The following is a 22045-nucleotide window of genomic DNA, read 5'->3' on the forward strand; positions in this document are numbered from 1 at the left end:
CAGTCTGAGTTCCTGAGTGCTCTGGTGCAGGTTTTCATTAAGGATCTCTTTGTACTTTGTTCTGTTCTTTTGGAGTATGCCAAAAGGCACCTAAAGACTCTGACCATGAGAAACAAGATTCTCTGGTTTGATGAAACTTGTTGGCCTGAATGCCCAGCGTCACATCTGGAGGGAACCTGGCACCATCCCTACAGTGAAGTGTGGTGACAGCATCATGCAGTGAGGATGTTTTTTAGCGCCAGGCACATAGACTGGTCAGGATCGAGGCAAAGATAAAAGGAGCAAAGTACAGAGCGATGCTTGATGAAAACCTGCTCCAGAGCACTCAGTTCCTCAGACTGGGGTGAAGGTTCACATTCCAACAGGATAATGACTCTAAGCACACAGCCAAGACAACGCAGGAGTGGCTTCGGGACAAGCCTCTGAATGTACTTGTTGCATCATACCCAAAAAGACACTTAAGCTTTAGTCGCTGCCGAAGGTGCTTCAACAAAGTACTGTTTTTAAAGGGTCTGAATACTTACGCAAATGTGATATTTCAGTTTATTTGTTTTGCTAACATTTCTCAACCTGGTTTTCTACTACTATCAGCTTTTATAAGCGGTTTAGCAAAAAATGTACACTACCGTTCAAAAGTTTGGGGTCACTTAGAAATGTCCTTGTTTTTTTAAAGAAAAACACTTTTTAATTATTTCTTTGGTCCATTTAAAATGACTTCGAATTGACCAGAAATACATTAGACTTTGCTAATGTTGTAAATTACTATTGTAGCTATGCAACGAGGGAGCTATTTATCAGGTTTGCTTTCTTACTTGGTGTCCTTTGTGATACAAAAGTTAACTTCAGCTCTGTCTTTGTATGTGTGTCTGTCTGTCTCTCTCTGTGTGGTCACACAGCCCAAGCTCCTACGGACCCGGGCGTGTACGGGGTTATCCAGTCGGGCGACCACAAAGGCAGGACGTGTGCTGTGAAGTGGATCAAACTCAACGCCTCCAGCGACGACGTGGAGGTCAGTCTGCTGGGCATTGTGGGTCGGCTTGTGTCGCCGGGGGAACCACAACCTTTTTTTACATTTATTTTTTATATATTCCATTAATATCTCTATAGAAGTTGAATTTGGGCAAATCTGAAATGACTATTCCAAACGAGCCTATTCCACATATCGTGCGCTACTTTGGGCCAAAGCAATAGCCCCATGGTCCTATTGCTCTGCTCAAAAACAGTGCACTATACAGGATGGCTTCTAGTGTCATTTGAGCTGCATGGTGTCAGTAATGGATGGTGGTTTTGTTTTAGGTCACAGGAGAAGAGGAGGATGTTAGTGTGTACGACATCGCCGACCACCCAGACTTCCACTTCCGTACCACTGATATCGTCATCAGGATAGGGAACTCTGAGAACGGGCGGAATACGGAGTGCGAGAACGATGTAAGTTCAAAAAGTGTCATTCATTTTGGCTGTTAACATGTTAGTAGTTTTCCCTGTGGTGCTTGGAGTGTTCTTTGCCGGTCCACGTTGTACAGGTGCTTTGGCCTGGTTACAGATCCACCATAGTTGCTAAAAGCGTGCTCTGAAAGGAAATATCATCCAGTACGGTACTATCGTGTTGAAAGAGTATTTTCACATGCCGTTTTTTTTCATCTTTTTTTAAAAACTTGCCCAGACGTCAGTAGGTCAGGTCTTCAGAGTGGACGTGAGCAGCAAGGTGGAGGTGGTGTGGGCCGACAACTCCATTACCATCGTCCTACCACAGGTACTCATGGTAATTGTAGTCTTTCTGTCCCTCACATGCGGTAGTTGTAGTGGTCGCTGATCGGTGGCTCTGTTGGTTTCTGTTAAGGTTCTGTTGGCTTGTGTTCACTATGTCAATGAAGTGTGCTACTGCTGTACCTTGCTCAGGTTTCTGTTCATGCTAAATATGTGTTCATGCTAATTATCTTTTCAATCTGAATGTGTGTTGCCGATAGCATGCTGCTGGGTGACTTGCATGCTGCCCTTTTAAAAATGTTATTCTATAATGACATTTTGATATTGACACAAAAAGCACTTAATGAATGTTAGCAATGATTAATGATTGCGTAAAACGCGGTGATTTTGTTTTTCTCTAACCCCCCCTCAATCTAGCACCTGTACAACGTGGAGTCTGAGATTGAGGAGACTGACTATGACTCTGTAGAGGAGAGCAGCAGTGGCCTGTCCACGGAGGAGTGGGAGGACGAGAGCGACAGCTGGGAGACTGACAACGGCCTGACCACCAATGAGGACGACCAGCACCCTGCCAACGATGACACCACCACCCCGGCCGCCACCCCCACCGGCTCCAGCCCCTTCATCATCCCCCCAAAGGAGGGCGGCATAGCAGGGGCCACGACCCCCACCAAGCCACCTAACTCCTCAGAGGACCTGGAGGGAGCTGGGGCTATAGTCAGCCCAGGCACCGGGGCTGGAGGAACCACCCCTGGAGCAGGAGGGGGTGATGCAGCGGAGAAGCTCACCGGGAAAGAGAGTACGCCGCGGGGCTTCCGTGAGCTCAAGGAGGCCTTGAAGATCCTGGAGAGCCTGAAGAACATGACAGTAGAGCAGCTATGGACCGGTGGCTCGCCTACCTCGCCCACGTCCGGTGCTGCGCCCGCCGCCAACGGGACTAACGCCAACGCCGCCACTGCCATCACGCCAGAGAAACCCACCAAGGAGAAGCGCTTCCTGGATGACATCAAGAAGCTCCAGGAGAACCTGAGGAAGACCCTGGACAATGTGGCCATTGTGGAGGAGGAGCGGATGGAGGCAGTGGTGGAGGGTGGGGCAGGAGGAGGTGGGAGTACGGAGGGAGGGGAAAGAGGGGGCGAAGAAAGGCCCCAGGAGGAGGCAGCGGCAGCGAAGACTCCAGGCGCGGCGCCAGAGTGGCCCAGCGATACGCCTGTTCTGTGCCAACAGAGTGGTGGAAAGCCCGGAGTCACCTTCACCAGTGCCAAGGGAGAGGTGTTCTCTGTGCTGGAGTGGTCACCAGGTGAGGACGCAATACTGCGCTTTTAGCTTGTCATTGTTTGTCTTTGTTACTGAGACATCCACTAAACTAGTAGTACAGGTAGAAGAATTCAATACCCCCAAAAATACCCTCTTTGAACATTTTAAATGCACTGGTACATTACTTAAAATGGCCTTTTCAAATACTCACTAAATACCACAACATTTATCTGACTCCTGCCAGACACCCACACCTTTAAGAAGATGGAGTTCCAGCCGGCCGAGGCCAAGAAGTTTTTCAGCACCGTGAGGAAGGAGATGGCTCTGCTGGCCACCTCGCTGCCCGACGGCATCATGGTCAAAACATTCGAGGACCGCATGGTATGCTCACCGACACCTGAGAAGAGAGACGTTTGGAAGTGATCCGAATGTAGTCGATTACAGTCAAGTATTAAATTGCATCAGACCACTCTTCAGTGGCTAAAGTGACTCCGGTTTTGAGCTGCCAGTTTCTCTGCACTAATTAAACCCTCAACTTAAAATCTCTTCATGCTGTTATTTCTGAAGATAAGTGATGATCACTCTGAGGATGATAGTGAACATGTGCTATTCTCGTCTCTCTTCACAGGACCTGTTCTCAGCTCTGATCAAGGGGCCCACGCGCACCCCTTACGAGGACGGCCTGTTCCTCTTCGACATCCAGCTGCCAAACATTTACCCGTCGGTGCCGCCCCTCTTCCGCTACCTGTCACAGTGCAGCGGGCGCCTCAACCCCAACCTCTACGACAACGGCAAGGTCTGCGTCAGCCTGCTGGGCACCTGGATCGGCAAGGTAAAAGTAGACCTTTAATCCCTCACGAAAAAAGTGTGGTATTTTTGCTTTTTTATTAAGATCCCCATTAGCGGTTGCAAAAGGAGCAGCTACTCTTCCCGGGGCCCACATGAAACATGACATAATACAGAACATCAAGGATAGAACTACAACAATAAAAAGGCACACAGCCCACATATCAATACCAATACACACGCATAAACTATCAAGGTCAAATACTTAGACACCCATTACCTTCCCTTTGACTGTTATTAGACCACCCATTACCTTCCCTTTGACTGTTATTAGACCACCCATTACCTTCCCCTTGACTGTTATTAGACCACCCATTACCTCCCCTTTGACTGTTATTAGACCACCCATTACCTTCCCCTTGACTGTTATTAGACCACCCATTACCTTCCCTTTGACTGTTATTAGACCACCCATTACCTTCCCTTTGACTGTTATTAGACCACCCATTACCTTCCCCTTGACTGTTATTAGACCACCCATTACCTCCCCTTTGACTGTTATTAGACCACCCATTACCTTCCCCTTGACTGTTATTAGACCACCCATTACCTTCCCCTTGACTGTTATTAGACCACCCATTACCTTCCCCTTGACTGTTATTAGACCACCCATTACCTTCCCCTTGACTGTTATTAGACCACCCATTACCTTCCCCTTGACTGTTATTAGACCACCCATTACCTTCCCCTTGACTGTTATTAGACCACCCATTACCTTCCCCTTGACTGTTATTAGACCACCCATTACCTTCCCCTTGACTGTTATTAGACCACCCATTACCTTCCCCTTGACTGTTATTAGACCACCCATTACCTTCCCCTTGACTGTTATTAGACCACCCATTACCTCCCCTTTGACTGTTATTAGACCACCCATTACCTTCCCTTCCTTTGACTGTTATTAGACCACCCATTACCTTCCCTTTGACTGTTATTAGACCACCCATTACCTTCCCTCTGACTGTTATTAGACCACCCATTACCTTCCCTCTGACTGTTATTAGACCACCCATTACCTTCCCTCTGACTGTTATTAGACCACCCACCATCTTCCCCTTTTGTCTTTTAATGAGCTGCTTGTATAAAATGTGCCTCACACTGTCTTTCCTGTTTATCAATCCTCAGGGTACAGAGAGGTGGACCAGCAAGTCTAGCCTGCTGCAAGTGCTTATCTCCATCCAAGGCAAGTCTAAACTGACCTCACTAGACCTATTCTTAGTCTCACGCAGTATTGATTCACCCCCCCACCACCTCATCCAGAATTTCTCGTTACCAGTCAGGTTTGGGTCCTTTAGGCCCCCCCCCGTTGCCTTCCCTGCAGCAGAAGTGTATGTTTTATTCATGCCCTTCATTTGCTCATGTCTGCTTCGGCTACAGTGAGTGTCACACACCATCACCCTCTGACAAGACCGTTGTGGTTAAATTGCCTCACCTTCCTATCAGTAATATTCACCTCAGGATTTAGGAGACAATTATAGGATTTGTAACTATCTCAAACTATGCTGATAGGCTTATTCAGGTTCATCTATGAAAGGCTAAATACATTTGAGTTGTCAAAGGTGTTTGTGGTTAACCAAAGTTTGAGTCTTTAAGTACACTAGAATGAAGAGTTAATGTGTGAATGTCTTTGATTTCTAAGATATTTGGGTCCTTTGTTGTTTTTATCTCAATATCAAATCATTTCTGGTTAACAATTAAGTACCTTACTGTGTTTGTTTTAAATTAAAATGGTCAAAAAGGAAACAAATAGCTTCTTAGCAAATAGCAATTTCTTGAGCAAGATTTTCGCTCGGACTGTCTGGAATTGGTCTGAGTGGGGAGGGGAAAACTGAAAACTATCTGTTATTGGCAGCGGTTTGGAATTCTCTTATTGGTCTATTACCTAATTTACCGGTACGCCTGGCACCTACTACCATACCCTGTTCAAAGACACTTCAATCGTTTGTCTTGCCCATTCACCCTCTGAACGGAACACAACCACAATCCATGTGTCAAGGCTTAGAATTCCTTCTTTAACCTGTCTCCTCCCCTTCGTCTACACTGTTTTGGAAGTGGATTTAACAAAGTGACGTCATTAAGCGATCATAGCTTTCACCTGGTCCGTCTGGTTATGGACATTTGTATAGTCGCTGTATATAAAATGCAGGATAATCCCGTTTTTGACTGCACCAGGCCTTTTGTTAATACTTCCTTGTGTGTCTAGAAGAATCTAAAGAGTGTGTGTGTGTGTGTGTGTGTGTGTCTCTCCCAGGCCTGATCCTGGTCAACGAGCCCTACTACAATGAGGCAGGTTTCGACAGTGACCGGGGCCTGCAGGAGGGCTATGAGAACAGTCGCTGTTACAACGAGATGGCCCTCATCAAGACTGTGCAGTCCATGACCCAGCTGCTGCAGACACCCATAGAGGTCGGGATACAGTCTGATCTGATTTACCTAGAGTCAATCTGTTTCTGTGTAGATTTTCGTATATGATTTGGTTGTATTTGTGTGAATACAAAATGCAGTAAAAGTTCTCCACCCAAAAATATGGACGGTTTTTGTGTGCTGATAGTTGCTGTACGAATTTAACCTGTAAATCAAAGTGCCAAAGCTGCATTTCAATTTTCGGAAGATTTAAGAAAACGTTTCTTATGACTGGATGAGTTGGGGACAAATGGCAGGTGGTGATGGATAGTTATACACTGCTCAAAAAAATAAAGGGAACACTTAAACAACACAATGTAACTCCAAGTCAATCACACTTCTATGAAATCAAACTGTCCACTTAGGAAGCAACACTGATTGACAATAAATTTCACATGTTGTGCAAATGGAATAGACAATGGGTGGAAATGATAGGCAATTAGCAAGACATCCCCAATAAAGGAGTGGTTCTGCAGGTGGTGACCACAGACCACTTCTCAGTTCCTATGCTTCCTGGCTGATGTTTTGGTCACTTTGGAATGCTGGCGGTGCTTTCACTCTAGTGGTAGCATGAGACGCATGAGTCTACAACCCACACAAGTGGCTCAGGTAGTGCAGCTCATCCAGGAAGGCACATCAATGAGAGCTGTGGCAAGAAGGTTTGCTGTGTCTGTCAGCGTAGTGTCCAGAGCATAGAGGCGCTACCAGGAGACAGGCCAGTACATCAGGAGACGTGGAGGAGGCCGTAGGAGGGCAACCCAGCAGCAGGACCGCTACCTCTGCCTTTGTGCAAGGAGGAGCACGGCCAGAGCCCTGCAAAATTACCTCCATCAGGCCACATGTGCCTGTGTCTGCTCAAAGGGTCAGAAACAGACTCCATGAGGGTGGTATGAGGGCCCGACGTCCACAGGTGGGGGTTGTGCTGACAGCCCAACACCGTGCAGGACGTTTGGCATTTGCCAGAGAACACCAAGATTGGCAAATTCGCCACTGGTGCCCTGTGCTCTTCACAGATGAAAGCAGGTTCACACTGAGCACATGTGACAGTCTGTAGACGCCGTGGAGAACGTTCTGCTGCCTGCAACATCCTCCAGCATGACCGGTTTGGTCATGGTCAGTCAGTCATGGTGTGGGGTGGCATTTCTTTGGGGGCCGCACAGCCCTCCATGTGCTCGCCAGAGGTAGCCTGACTGCCATTAGGTACCGAGATGAGATCCTCAGACCCCTTGTGAGACCATATGCTGGTGCGGTTGGCCCTGGGTTCCTCCTAATGCAAGACAATGCTAGACCTCATGTGGCTGGAGTGTGTTAGCAGTCCCTGCAAGAGGAAGGCATTGATGCTATGGACTGGCCCGCCCGTTCCCCAGACCTGAATCTAATTGAGCACATCTGGGACATCATGTCTCGCTCCATCCACCAAAGCCACATTGCACCACAGACTGTCCAAGAGTTGGCGGATGCTTTAGTCCAGGTCTGGGCGGAGATCCCTCAGGAGACCATCCGCCACCTCATCAGGAGCATGCCCAGGCGTTGTAGGGAGGTCATACAGGCACGTGGAGGCCACACACACTACTGAGCCTCATTTTGACTTGTTTTACGGACATTACATCAAAGTTGGATCAGCCTGTGACTCCAAATCCAGACCTCCATGGGTTGATACATTTGAGTTCCATAGATCATTTTTGTGTGATTTTGTTGTCAGCACAATCAACTATGTAAAGAAAAAAGTATTTAATAAGAATATTTAATTCATTCAGATCTAGGATGTGTTATTTTAGTGTTCCCTTTATTTTTTTGAGCAGTGTAGTTGGGTGGTTGTCATGGTGCTGCGGTAGAGGTCTGTAAATATTGTACATATTTATGTTTTTTTAATTTTTTATTGCATATCTTGTGTTTTTGAGCCACGAATTTGCAGGTTAACTCTTTTTGGCTAGCTAGCTAGCTGCTGTGTGTTTTTATTGGGGAAAAATGCATTTGGACTCAGTAAGTTACCAGCTTTTTTTTGTTTCACCCGGCTGCCAGTTCATGATCTTTTGAACATAATTTGAGGAGTTGCCTGACGCTCAATAGGAATGGGAGATGGAGGCATACAGCTGTGCTGAGGCAGAGGGTTGGTCGTTAGGATGACTGGCTACTATTCTGAACTCTGTGTGGTGAGTTTTTGGCGCCCAGTGCTGCTGAGGTATCAACCTAGTGGGTGCAACACAGAGTGGAAGAGGTCCAGTGGCTAAAAGACCCTCCATCACCATCCCTCCACTCAATCTGTGAACCGACCCTCTCCATCTTCAGACTAAAGACTTGGCCCCTATTGGTTGACCTGTCATGATATATTGCTTGTTTGTTTTTGCTCTTGAAGCGCTTCGAGATTCTTTGAAAAGCCTTGTAGAAGTTTAATAAGTTATTCTTATAGGTTATGATTCAGATCATGGGGATATTGAGCCATAATGATTTATCTTTTGTCTGTTTCCAAACAGGTGTTCCAGCAGGAGATCCGGCAGCACTTCACCTCTAGCGGCTGGCGCCTGGTGCACCGCCTGGAGGCCTGGCTGGAGCTCCACGAGCTAGCCGAGAGGGGACCTCCGCCAAGGCCATCCCGGGACCGGCCTCCCTCAGTGGGGCCTCTAGATGAGACGCTCCCCTTGGATCTTCTGGCCCACAGCACCCCCAACAAGCCCCAGGGCACCGGGGATGAAGAGCTGGAGGACTCTGGCCTGAGTCTTTCCACCACCGCCGCCTCTCAGCAGGAGCTCAGCCAGAACTTGGACTGCGCCGTCTTGGCCAGTGAGGTGGCCGGGGCGAGCGTGGTGGTCTCCGGGTCTGTTAGGGGAGCCACCTCGGACTCTGCGGGCGGCAGCCAGCCGGCGGTGCGACCAAAGAAGCGCAGGAAGAGCTACCGGAGCTTCCTCCCGGAGCGGAGCGGCTACCCGGACATTGGCTTCCCCCTCTTTCCTCTCTCCAAGGGCTTTGTGAAGAGCGTGCGCAGCGTGCTGCTGCAGTACCGGGCCGCCCTGGCCGCCACCCCCATCCCCGACCACATAGAGGACAAGTGACTCCCTCAACGCCTACCACCTCAAAGCCCACACTCCAAAAGCTGCACTGTGCCCCCAATGATTTCCCAAATAGCCCCCCGTACGCTCTGTTCCCCCTTGCCCAACTGCTGCCCGGTGCCCCTGCCCCTCAGCCATCTATCTAGTGCACTCTTGCCCCCTCCTCCCCTCCCTCAGACCACTAGAAGTTAACTGGGTGTATGCGCTTTTTCCGTCAGTGTCCAGAGGCCAGATGTGAAGGGAGAGGAGTGGGAGTGTCTTATGGGGATCTAAGCCACGGACCATAAGCGCCCTCCCTCATATTGGACCCTCTGAGCTCTCATGGACACACAGACAAGGAGCGAGAGCCTCGACTGGAAGGCAGCGCCACACGTCTGCCCCTCGTGGACCCTCCTAGGCCCTGACGGACAAGGAAGGAGAGGAGGAGAGATGCAGAGCTGGTTTGATTTAAAAAAGAATAAAAAGAAAGAACAAGTGCCATTGACTTGCATCGTCTATAGTTACTGTAAGGGGAAGTGGAATTACCTGAAGAGACATTCTTTGTGAATTGCCGCCACAAATTCAATTTCTTAGCACAAATAAAAATATTACTCCGCCGTGTCAATTGGATCTAAACTAAACGGAGACTGTTACAGTAGCCATGGCGTCCTGGAATCTGCAGGGTCAACCTGGACAGATTCTCAAAGCTGGGTTTTCTCTGAACTACATTTCCCAGTATGCCTGGCTCCTTTAACCCTGGCGGGCACCCTTTAGCACTGCTCCTGTGCCCTGTTACCACCCTGCACTCTCCAATCAACAGACAATCTCGGCAGGTCTGGGCACCTTTTGACATGCTGACGTATTGAGTTTCTTTTTAATGTGGATGTTGCTGGTTGTTTGCTTTTTGCCCTTCTCCTCTCGCTCTTTCTCGACTTTAGAGACACACCCCCAATCTGAATGTTATTAACTGCCCACCTACAACCGCTTCACTCTGCTATGTCCTTGTTGGTTTCCTCGCCAATCGCTCGCACCAAAACATGTTGTTGGAGAAACACTTGAGTGACAAGTTTACATACTAATCACCACTTCTGGATGTTATATACACTATTAGGCCCTATGGTATATACCCTGAGGAGAGACTTGGCTCTAGAATAGAGGAGTGACACAGAACTATATGACCTTACCTCTAGGTGAGGTCAAATGAGCTCTTTAATATCTTTGACTGTAGAAAGTTTCCATTCTAAGACTTGATAACTTTGACACTGTACAGACTGTTTTTTGTTGTTGTTGTTATGTCACCCATGTCGCTCTTAAGACTCAACTTAACATATATATTTTTTTCCTTCTACAAGGGATCAAGGCTAGGTTGAAAATACCCAGTTTAAGAACCACGTTTGAAAATAAACACATTCATTGGACCAGTGCGGTTGCTGATTCGACAGGATTGGCATTGAAAACGTGACCAGCGGTCAGGAAATGAAGTGAAGTGACTGTAGATCATTTGAAAAAAAGTTGAAATGAATAGAAGGACAGTAAAACAATTATCCTGTGTGTTTGTGGAGTAGTTAACTGAAATTCACTACGGTTGTGTTTTATTTCCCACCTTGATGGCTAACTTTCTGTACTGCTGACATTTCACTTCCGTTAATTTTCTGTCTGGCGCTGGTCCGATGAACATTTTTATTTTCAAACGCTTCTCCGTGGAATTATTACGTTGTCTTAACCTTCGCCATGTTCAAGGTAGTGATGTTTTTCCTTCCTTGCAGCTGTCATTGGCCCTTTAGAGTCACTTAAAGGCTGGTCGTTCACAATGGTCCTCCAGAGCTATCCCACAATCCTCTCTTCTGCTCACTCATTGGGCTACTACTAGAAGCGGGAGCCACAACCGTGAACTTGACATGAGTTTTAAAAAACGCTATCCATTCCATCACTAAATGAGTCTTATCTCCTCTCAACATGTTGCCTTACTTGAATTGTTCTTCTTAGTATATTATCAGACCCTATGTACAGAGCTGCTTGTTACCCCCGCCTGATACCCACTACATTCACCCCATTCCAGTGTTCAGAGGTTGGCCCTCTAACATCCGATCTGGGGTCGGTTTTCCCTGGACTTGTGCTTAATTTAACAATTCGGAGGTCGGAAAAATGTATAAAACGAATAATAAATTTAACAAAATCACTGATCCCAGATCTGCTTTGACAATGGCAACTTCAGCCCACAAGTTGAATGGTAAAGTTACACAGCTTCAGCCTCTGCATTCCAGTGTTACTCTCAACTGCGGTTTGTTTGGGGATGGAGATTGATTGGAGTTTGTAGACAGAGTTTGAGTGTGGATGCAGAAGGTTTTGAGCAGCTTGTATTTGGTTTTGTTCTTGCCCTTTGCCTTGAGCATGATGGAGTGTCACTGTTTGTCCCCAAGATTGGAGTGGTATCCCGTTCTTTCATTTCCCCAGTTCAAAGGGTGAATGATGCACTTTCCACAACATGGCCTCTGGCATAGTCATGCTTGTACTTTGTGATATTACTTTTATGTTTCTTTAAATTATTGCCGGTTTGTTTATACTTGAAAAATGGTCAAGTGTTCTATTTATTAACACAGGGAGCTGTTATCTGTATGGCCACCAGGGGTCAGTGGTTCCATTCATTGTGTTCGCCGAAGAATGAAAGAAGCCTGGTCCCAGACCTGTATGTTCTTTGACCAACTCCTTTGGCTAGTAGTTGATTTTAAAGCACAAACAGATTTAGGATAAAGTGTTAAAAGGAGTACTGTGAAAGAAAGTGCAGCGATTTAACACCATCTGGTTCTTATATAGCCTGGTCCCAAATCTGTTTGTGCGGTCTTTGCCGAGTTGGCAATAATGCACAAACAGATCTGGAACTGGGCTAGTTCTGATAGTGCTTCCTTGGTTATTTGAACCGTCGTTGTTTACATCCATGACATCCACCTGAAATATATTATGCTCTTGTTTTTTGCCAGATATTCTGTTGGTCCATTCCCCTTGTGCTTACCGGTGAACTGAAAATGAGGGCGTTGGCTTGTCTTTTTGCTTGAACAAAGACGCTAAATGCTTAGTGTTTATGAGTGTGTGAAACAGTACAAAGTGCCATTTGTAAATGATTGAGTGCAAAGCGTGAGACAAACTGATTATTGTAAAGAGGAAAAGAATAGGTGAATGGGATTTTTTTTATTTATTATTTTTCTCCTTCCACCTTAAAAAAATAATATTTAAAATCCTGTACCATGCATGGCAATCAGGATTCCATTGCTTCTCTTCCTCCTTGACTTTCTTCCTCTTTTTTTCTTCTTTTGCTGCCTGTACAGTAAGGATGTTCCTTTTGCTTCCCCATTTTAGGCTGAAGTCCTTGTAGCGTAGCAGCCTTGGTTGGTTCCCGCCAACCTTCTCCTGTGTTTGCAACCATAGATCTCTCTCTCGCTCATGCACTTGTTTCTCCACTATTGCAAAACCAGAAAAAAAATGTGAAGCCAGGTCTCGAGAAAAAACATGAAGGATTTCAAGCACATGAAGTTCTGTACAATTTTCTGTGTATGTTTTTATATTCAGACGTATTCATTACTGCGAGAGATTTCCAGCCAAAGCATGTAACATGTTGCTTTAAGCCTTGAACGGACACAAGACTTGACTGTACGATGTGTGAACATTTCCACAGTGGCCTGTATTGGTAAACTAATAAACTTATGATTTTTAGCCTGATCCCTCTGTACAGAAGTCATGACTATACTATAAATGCATCTATTTAACAAACTTGAGCTCTGTAAGTGGTCATGAGAACGCTTGGGACATTTGCAGGTTTTTTTCTTCTTGATTTGTCATTTTTTACAGTTCCTTTCATTAAGTTTCAAGACCTGTTTTTAAAGTGATGTAGTAAACTTTGCAAGCAGTACCATGGTTACAAGTTGTCGCTTGTGGTGGATTGAATTTGGTTGTACAGTAGCGTTGTGTTTTCAGTTGACCTCACTCAAAGGACAAAACGGCAACTTAATCTTGTTTATTCAAAAGAAACAAGTCAAATGTTTTGGTTTTCACTTTATTTGATTCAACATTTTGCCAAGTGGAAAAATAGAGCTCTGTATTTAACTCAAGTAAAGAATATCAATCAAGATTTTGTAAAAAGAACAGTTACTATCCCTTCACCAAATACACCTGAAAAACACTGTCAATAAGACAACAGTCAAGCAGCAGTTGTAAGACTCCCAAGATTTTGGTGATAGTACCTGACTGAATTTATTTAGCTATACACCTTCAAGTGTCAACAACGGAGTATATTAGGGCCTTGGCCGGAGTTTTCACAAACTGGGACATTAAGCTTCATAAAACCTCCTTTTCCGTTCTTAACCAAGTGCTCAATTCAACTGGAAATGGGTTACTGGAGTAGTTCTGTTTCCTCATAAATTTTAAATATTGAAGACTAATAGGACCGGTATCAGGGTTCTATGCCAAATCTTCTAAGCGTCACAACAGTACACACCCCTCTTCCCACAACTAAAGGGCAACATGTTCAAGGCACACGAAACAGTTTCAGGGGCTCTTTCTCAATTGTCTGAAATCTGTCCTTGTTTCCTTTCCTGCATTGTGCTGATCTGAAAGAATTGAGCAGGTGAAAGCTTGCCAGCCTACTGATGAGCTTCCACCATATTTTCACCTATTCACCTTAAATATTTTCTAATCAGTGCAAACAAGCAGAGAAAATGAAGAGTAAGAATTGTTACAATTGAGAAAGCGCCAGGGACTGCATCACCAGCAAGGCAGGCAGACTTTGCATAGGCTCTGAGTCGGGCCCAGAGTTTTCTAGTCAACTGAAGTGGTCAGGAAAATCTCATGGCCAAAGCTAGCTTAAATAAATTGATTTTTTTGGATCATGTTTCAAACCTGAGCGAAGCAGAAAATTCCTGTGACAATCAATGGAGTCTGAACAATTGATCTCATGGAGGAACAGAAAGAGACTGATGTCATGTGCGTTTTGATATTTTCACCTCCATTTCCCCATCCTAATGCTTCATGACTCATTGATTCCCAGCATGCTATGGGGCATGTTCCTCTGCCCAGGTTTTGCCGACACCTGCCAGAGCTTACAACTCCTAGATATGTATCAGCTAACCACAAATGTTATACTAGCAATTTGTCAGTCAACGTCTGAGCATGGGAACACGACCAAGGTAAGGATTGGAAAGGCGTGCTGCTTCTCTAAAATAGGAAGCAGTAGGGGGAGGAACCTCAGATGAGCTCATGCCCCTGACAGGGTTAAAAGCGGATTTAATCATTTTGTACTTTAAACATCAATGCAAGGTGCATTCTTTTGCATGCACCGCAGCTAAAATCACATGTCATTTTGGTCTTTCCCCATGTATAATTATTTAGTCTGGCCTGACGACAGGTTTACAACAAGTCAATACACAATATCACAACATGAAATTGACATTTTTGCATTTTGGGAATCTCTTGTGACCCAAATGTGTACTCATTCATATCAGGGGCACTTTGTGGCTCTAAAAAATAAGCCGAGGCCCAAAAACATTCTCTCAGGGTATCCCCCAGTTCCATAACCTCTTATCATCCCCTAAGGCGAACAAGATGAACATAAACATCTTTCTTTCACAGTGTCAGTCAGAACCTTATGTTACACTGCTGTGGAGAATGAACATCATGTTTATCTGTGGAGAAGGGCTGTGTGCCAAGACCACGTCTGTGTCTATATGGGCCCTGTTCAAAAGTAGTGCACTTCATAGAGAATAGGGTGCCATTTGGGATGCATACTACACAATGCTGGTCCCTCAGGCAGCATTTAACAAGTCCATACTCTCCCTCATCCCTCCCTCTTTACCATCCCCTGACCAATGTGCTGTTTAATCAAGCGCCCCCTGTCTTCCTTTTGTGTTTAAGGCAGAATAAATCGCCCTCCTTCCGAGAGTTCAGAATCAGTACAGAAGAGGGCTATGACGAGCGTAAACTCAGGCTAGCTACTGTTTTAGCTTCGCATTAGCCTTCGGTTGCTCTTGTCGTCATTTCATAGTTTATCTTCTGTGTGTGTTTTTAAAGCTTTATGATAAAGGTGATGATGGCCGAGAAGGGGAAGGGGTCTGTACCGTGCGTGTAGTGTACTGTTGGTGTGTCAGCTGTAGCTGCAGGCAGACAAAAGCGAAGGACTGCCCTGTGGTGCACTGCAGTGTCGAGAAAGGGAGGAGGAGGGGATGGGTATGGGGAAAGACTGCAGTTGGAGACCCGAAACAGGCACAAAGTCACGTAACCTGGACTTGTGCAGCATGCCTTCCTTTGCAGGACAGGCCACAACACAATAAACAGGCTCTCACTCTAGGCCATTTTAAAGCTAGCGGTTCATGGAAATATGAGGTATAAAATGTGCACATGTCAAATTACGTGAAGATGTGTCTTTAGTATACTTGTTTGCATGTCAAGGTAAGGTGGCTGGTTGAAGAAGTCATGGAAGTATGGTGTGTTTTCAGCTAATCACAACAATGCCTAATCCAAAATAAACTCCAATCTTTTCAAATCCAAAACCGGTCTTCAAGTAGTCCAGGGTCAGGGTCTAGGCCTTAGGATAAACTACTGACCCTCAAGATTCAAGCTTCAAGGTAATCAAAAACAACTATGGTAATTGAGCATCAATGGTTGAGGTTTGATTTCGGCGCAACTGTCCCCTTGTGTTACTTGGGTTCAAATGAGTTGGTTTCTAATAATGTTAATGCTAGCTCCCGGAGGTTGTATGGATCTTCCATATGTCCACGTCACAGCGGAAGAGAGGAGTGAAGGCATCTATCCATACCCCATTCGTTGCATAAGAAAGAAAATGGAAGTTGCAATGCCCTCCCATAGACATAAAGCATGCCCAGGGTCTGTGATGGACAGGGTGGGTGACTGACACTACATCATATGGACCCCTGGTAAGGAGAATGTTTGTGTGTGGGTGGGATTTGCAGTGGGGTGAAAATATTCATATTTCATGAGTTATGCTTATGGAGTAAAACAGCTTAGCTCTTGATCGATCTCTCACCTCGGTTCTAGTAATCTACCATGTCATAGCTTGCAACAGCCAATTAAAGGCCAGTTGCTTTGGGATTTTGCCATCTTAGAACAGCCTAAATGCTAATTAATGGGGAGAATGGGAGATTGGGCTCTAGAAATAAAACGTACCCACCCATTGTGAACTTGTGTTTTAGCCTTGCTACTCCTTTGTGGCACTTCCAATTCAAAGCAGAAATTCAGAGAAGACTAAAAAGTCCATTAATCCCACCTCCCCTTTAGATGTGAGCAGAAAATGCTAATGCTAATTGTCCAGAAAATGCTAACTAATGTTAGCTTTTAGCATAGCATATCTATTAGCATAACATGCTAACGCTAGCTATCCATCCATTGGATCTTGTTTATAATCTAGTGATGAGCCTGGCTATCCCACCATGTACCTGGGCCTGGACCGGCCCATACTCCACCACCTCCCCATCCACCGTGATCACCCCTTTTGACGAGTAGGGCTCCAGCCGCAGCGCCCGCACCCGGGTGTACACCAGATGGGGGCTGTTGTTGGCCAGGTGGGTGCCCTTCTCCATGGCCAGGAAGAGCCGGAGCAGGGCCGTGCGCGATATGCCTGCTCGGACGTATATCAGGTGGATGAGGCCGTCATCAAGTGTAGAGTCGGGCGCGGCATACAGGTCCTTTGACAGGTGAGACTGGTACATGGCCAGCATGAGGACAAAGTCCTCCTCGGGCACCACCACCCAGTCGCTGGGCACCGGCTGGTCCAGGGGCACCAGGAGAGAGTCTGGCGGGCCTGTTAGGGTGGCATTTGCAGACATGGGTTCCCTCTTCTTCGCCTTGAAGGCATTGTTTGAGTTACGGGAGTTGTGGAAGGTGAGGTGGGCTGTGTTCTGGCACGGCGAGTCCTTCAAAGGTTGGCAGAGGAGGGTGGAGGAGCAGAATGCAGACGATGGCGGTTGGTGTTGAGGTGACATGCTTGTCATCTCCAACGAGACTGGAAATTGCCCATCCTCCTCTCCATCCACCTCGTCAACCGGCAGGTATGCCAGACGGCCTTTATACACCCTCAATGATGCCAACCTGACCAATGTGCCCATGGTGAAGCGGGCGGCGCCCACGTGGCGATACTTCTCACTCTCAACGTCCACGTCAGCCACGAAGCCCCAGGCCAGCGAGAGGAAGGAGAAGAGGCGCGTGGGGTTGGAGGGGCTGGAGCCCAGGTGGACAGAGGCCAGGTCCATGCGAGACACCAGGCCCTTACACAGCAGGAAGCCACAGCTGATCAGCAACTCCTCGCTTGACACCGGCTGGGCCCTGTCAGAGGAGAGAGAAAGAGGGGGGAGAAGAATGGGGTGAGAAGGAAGAGGAAGGGGGAGAGAGAGGGGGGAGTTAGGGGTAGACACGACAGACAACAAAGACAAGCCCAACTGGGAGAGAGGGCTGGGGTGGGGGGGTAGAGAGGTCATGGCACCACCAGCCCCACATCCACCACTCAGCCTGCTGTTTTTTCTTCATCACAGCCTATTAGATAATGACGTCTCAGAGTTCCATACGACTGGGGTCACGTCCATATGGCAGCATATCCATATTCAGCTTGGATTCAATATTCAACCTAGGCATTAGGCTCACCATTCAATAACAGCCATTTCTGTACATTGTTTTTATACACAATAACATTGTACCAGTTTGAGATATTTTCTTAGTCACTGAAAAGGGAACCTGGGTGTAGCATCTTAACAACCAGTAGAGGGGGTTCTAACTATAAACTATTAGAGTCATCCGATCCCACTGCTCAAGGCAAAACTGACCTGTTTTACTGTTTGTGTCCTATAGCCTACAGCCCAAACAGATCTGGGACCAGCATATATATACATAGAACAACCGGGGGAGATGGATAGACGGACAGACAGGAGGGCATGCTGGTTGTGTAATTGTGATTCATTGTGTTGATGTTCTGTACTGTGGTGGTTAAAGAATGAGCCAGCAGCAGTATGTTTGTTCTCCGCTACTGATTCTGGGGATTTACTCAATACGGTTTGTCAAACATGTGGGCAGTAGTAGGCCCTGTGCTGGTGTAGACGGTTGTCTATAGTGGGTCCTTCTTTTCGGTCTTCCTGGAAGTATATTTCTCACCCAACTGGATAAATTGGTTTTCAATTAATTATTCCGTTCTTTGAGCTAATCACTGATCCAACATATGGAAACATCAAAGTAATGCATTACATCCAACATGGGAAACATCAAAGCAATACATTACATCCAACATGGGAAACATCGAAGCAATGCATTACATCCAACATGGGAAACATCAAAGTAATGCATTACATCCAACATGGGAAACATCGAAGCAATGCATTACATCCAACATGGGAAACATCAAAGTAATGCATTACTTGCCACAAGTAATCATGCCAGATTGAGTACTTCAAGGAAGGGGAGGGGGGAAGCATGCATTTTCAAGTACATTATTGGGACTAATTGCTGCTAACTAACTGCTATATGGGGGTCTTGGTGTGTCACCCACCCAGAGTAGTGGTGTATAGAGGCAGCCAGGGCGTTACCGGAGCCCCCTGGTAGGATGCCCAGTGGGGTCTGGATGGCCTCCTCCCAGTCCTCTCTCTCCATCAGGCCATTCACAACCTGGGAGGGGGGAGGGGAGGGAGGGGGAGGGGAGGGGGAGAGAGCAGGGGTCACCCAACAGCCAGAGACTCACCAGATCTAGGGCCACTTTCACAGACCAAGATAAGGCCGGGTCGAAACTAAAATGCACTTTCAGTGGATCCTCTCCAAAAATAGGCTGAAAATCGGTGTCTATGCAACAATATGCAAGGTCAGGCAGAACCACGGATCTCAGCAAACTGGGGGTTTGAGGTTTAGAAGAGAAATGGATGCCATGTCGGCACTAAAAGTTCCAAGACAGTTACTAGGTCAAGTAAGAATGCACATTTGAATTATTGTCGGGAATGGATTATTGTACTTGTACCTCACCTCAAACAGCAGTCCGTCTCCGGACATGATGACTAGAGCACCCCACTGTGACAGGTCAGCCTCTCTCACCAACTCCCTGGCATGGTTCTGCCGCTCTGAAAACAGACAAGGAAGACGAGTACATTTACACGTGTTTAGGTGTGTGCGCGACCATACAACCACTGTTTGTGTGTTATTGTAGTGTCAAAATCCCTCTCTTTTGTCGTTGTGAGACCTTTAACTTTCCAATCCCTTTGGGAATCAAGAGGGTGTGTGGTTTGACAAAGTTTTTGAAAAATTGAGATGAGAAGGGCAAGTATGGCCCTTCAGGGGACAAACTGTTGTGAGTACAATAGCTGAACAACAAAACAAAAGGGAACATGGAAGGTAGACTACACAGGAGATTGGTGGTAGAGGACAACTGATATGCCACCTACAGTACCAGGCTCAGTGGAGGCTGGTGAGGGAAGGATGGCTCATAATAATGTCTGGAACGGAGTCAATGGAATGGCAAACCCATGGTATCTATTTGATACCATTCCACTTCAGACATTACCCCTCAATTAAGGTGCCACCAACCTCCTGTGACCAGGTTAGCAGCACATGTCTTTAGGGCAGAGAGGACAGTTGATATGCCACCTTAATGAAATGCAGTATCACATTGTAAATTAGATTAAAATGCCATATTACGTTATAGGGCCCTCCATCAAATTTGACTGGGTCAATCAGCAGATTGTACATTGCAACAGAAGTAGGATTACGTGTCCCTTATGATGCTGATCTAAGGTCAGATTCCATCTTTCTCTCTCAATGGTTAAGGTTGGGCTTAGGTGAGGGTAAGCTGATCCTAGAACTGTATCCATCATTCCACCAGGAGGATGTTTCCCTAAGCACTGACCTAAGGTCAGTTTTGTGTTATTTATCTGTATGGTTAAGGTTATGCTCAGGTGAGGGTAAACTGCTCGTGGATCTGTACTAATGGCTCCTAGAGCTGTAATTTATTTTCTTTAGGGGGGCAGTAGTCTATCAGTGGAGGCTGCTGAGGGGAGGACGGCTCATAATAATGGCCGGAATAGAGTGAATGGAATGGTATCAAACACATGATGAAACCATGTGTTTGATGTATTTGATAACATTCCACCAATTCCGCTCCAGCCCTCACCATGAGGTGTCACCAACCAATTAAGGTGCCACCAACTTCCTGTGTAGTCTATATATAGTGAGTGACTGGTACTCCTTCCTGTATCATCACCATTACTTTTCAATCGCACCTTTTAGTCCCTTACATTTCCCTAACACTCCTGCCAGGTTAGTAAGAGCAGCACACTCTCAGAGAGAAGCGCGCACGCGCACACATATTTCCTCTCTCCTCAAAACACTCTTTATAAAAGGCCAGACCGTCTAAGAGCTCTTTGTTGTTGTAGCCACTCAAGCTTAACAGCATAAGCCAAGTCTCTCTTTCTTCCCAAAGGAATCTTATCTCTGCTTCTCTCTAAGGCTGTGCTTACACAGGCAGCCAAATTCTGATCTTTTTTCCACTAATTGGTCTTTTGACCAATCACGTCAGATCTTTTTCATAGCTGATCTAATTTGGTCAAAAACATCAGATTTGGGCTGCCTGTGTGACCGCAGTGTCTGTTTGCACAGAGATACTGTATAGCAGTGTTTCCCAACTCCGGTCCTCCAGTACCCCCAGCGGTACATATTGTTGTTGTGGCCCCCTGACAAGCACACCTGATTCTACTTAAAGCCCTTGACAAGTAGATTCAGGTGGTTTTGTCTGGGGGCCACAACAACAATATGTACCGCTGGGGGTACTGGACGACCGGAGTTGGGAAACACTCTTGTAGATCTTGATGTTAAGCTTGTTTGTCCTTACATCTGAAACCCACCGACAGCAATACCCTCAAATCTATTTTCCCTTTCCGTGTATGTAGTCTACAATACAGTAGTGTGATTGTTCGGTGTATCGTTTTATGCTGGTCTTGACACAACAGTAGAGAGCATTTCCCTCTGCAACATAGGCCTCGGGGGGGGGGGGGTGCACTGTGTCGGGAATAGCGTGCCATTTGAGACGCAAAGAGACCTTTCATTCATTACCCTCCTGCTGGGCCTGAGAACCGTATATACAGGCAGGGAAAATCTATTTTCCCTTCACCAGTCTCCTCACGTGACATTTGCATACGCAGTGGCTATAAACGCAGTGTGTGTATAGATAACCGGTCAGTGTTAAAGTGGAGGTGGAAAATCTATGTTGGCTGGATGCTAAGTAGGAGAAGATGTTGTTAACCCACTCCCTTTACTGTAAATGGTGATAGGGGGGGGAGGGGTGCTTTTAGTCATTTTTATGAGTGTTTGCTCGAGGTTGGATGTTAAAATATGAGGTCTGGGAATGGGTGCAGTGCAGACACACACAGACAGGCAAACAGACAGACACAGACAGCTGAGGGGGAAGTTGATGCTTTTAGTCATTTTTATGAGTGTTTGTTTTGGTGTTGGGTTGGATGGTAGAGGTCTGGGACTGGGTGCAGGGCAGTACTGTAGCGTAGTTTGACTGACCGGCTCAGTCTCTGGGCTGCAAGCAATTGTTCTTTCTTCTTCCCAGCTCTGTGGCTCGAGACTAAATCATTACACCACTCCCTTCTGCTCTACACTGGTCCTTGGGTGGAGGGGAGGTGTGTGTGAGTTTGGCCGACTATCCTGTTCTCTACAGTGTGTGTGTGTGTGTGTGTGTGGACAAATATCCTGTTCTCTGCACTGTGTGTGTGGGCGTGCACATGTGTCTCTCAGGGCAGCCATTGTTGTCCCTCTAAAGAAGCTATAATTCG

General features: G+C 46.4%; 2 protein-coding genes across 4 annotated transcripts in view; one reads left to right on the forward strand and one right to left on the reverse strand.

Moving 5' to 3' along the window:
* ube2o (ubiquitin-conjugating enzyme E2O) overlaps positions 1–13152 on the forward strand; it is a 44472-nt gene extending 31320 nt beyond the window's left edge. Inside the window, exons 12-20 of one of the 2 annotated variants that reach the window (XM_031799058.1) lie at positions 897–1009; positions 1297–1428; positions 1664–1762; positions 2125–3007; positions 3209–3345; positions 3593–3796; positions 4936–4993; positions 6062–6216; positions 8688–12953. In XM_031799058.1, coding sequence (XP_031654918.1) covers positions 897–1009; positions 1297–1428; positions 1664–1762; positions 2125–3007; positions 3209–3345; positions 3593–3796; positions 4936–4993; positions 6062–6216; positions 8688–9263 — 2357 coding nt within the window. In that variant the 3' untranslated portion in view covers positions 9264–12953. Of the gene's footprint in view, positions 1–896; positions 1010–1296; positions 1429–1663; positions 1763–2124; positions 3008–3208; positions 3346–3592; positions 3797–4935; positions 4994–6061; positions 6217–8687 lie in introns of both variants that reach the window. The other variant, XM_031799059.1, reaches the window with a different exon arrangement.
* LOC109865275 (sphingosine kinase 1-like) overlaps positions 9724–22045 on the reverse strand; it is a 31818-nt gene continuing 19496 nt past the window's right edge. For both annotated transcript variants that reach the window (XM_020453378.2, XM_031799060.1), the window contains exons 3-5: positions 19239–19333; positions 18775–18890; positions 9724–17564 (exon numbers count right to left, since the gene is read on the reverse strand). In XM_020453378.2, the coding sequence (XP_020308967.1) occupies positions 16640–17564; positions 18775–18890; positions 19239–19333 (1136 nt within the window). In that variant the 3' untranslated portion in view covers positions 9724–16639. The remainder of the gene's footprint in view (positions 17565–18774; positions 18891–19238; positions 19334–22045) is intronic.

The sequence above is a fragment of the Oncorhynchus kisutch genome, linkage group LG20 (assembly GCF_002021735.2).
Source record: "Oncorhynchus kisutch isolate 150728-3 linkage group LG20, Okis_V2, whole genome shotgun sequence".
Classification (NCBI taxonomy): Eukaryota; Metazoa; Chordata; class Actinopteri; order Salmoniformes; family Salmonidae; genus Oncorhynchus; species Oncorhynchus kisutch.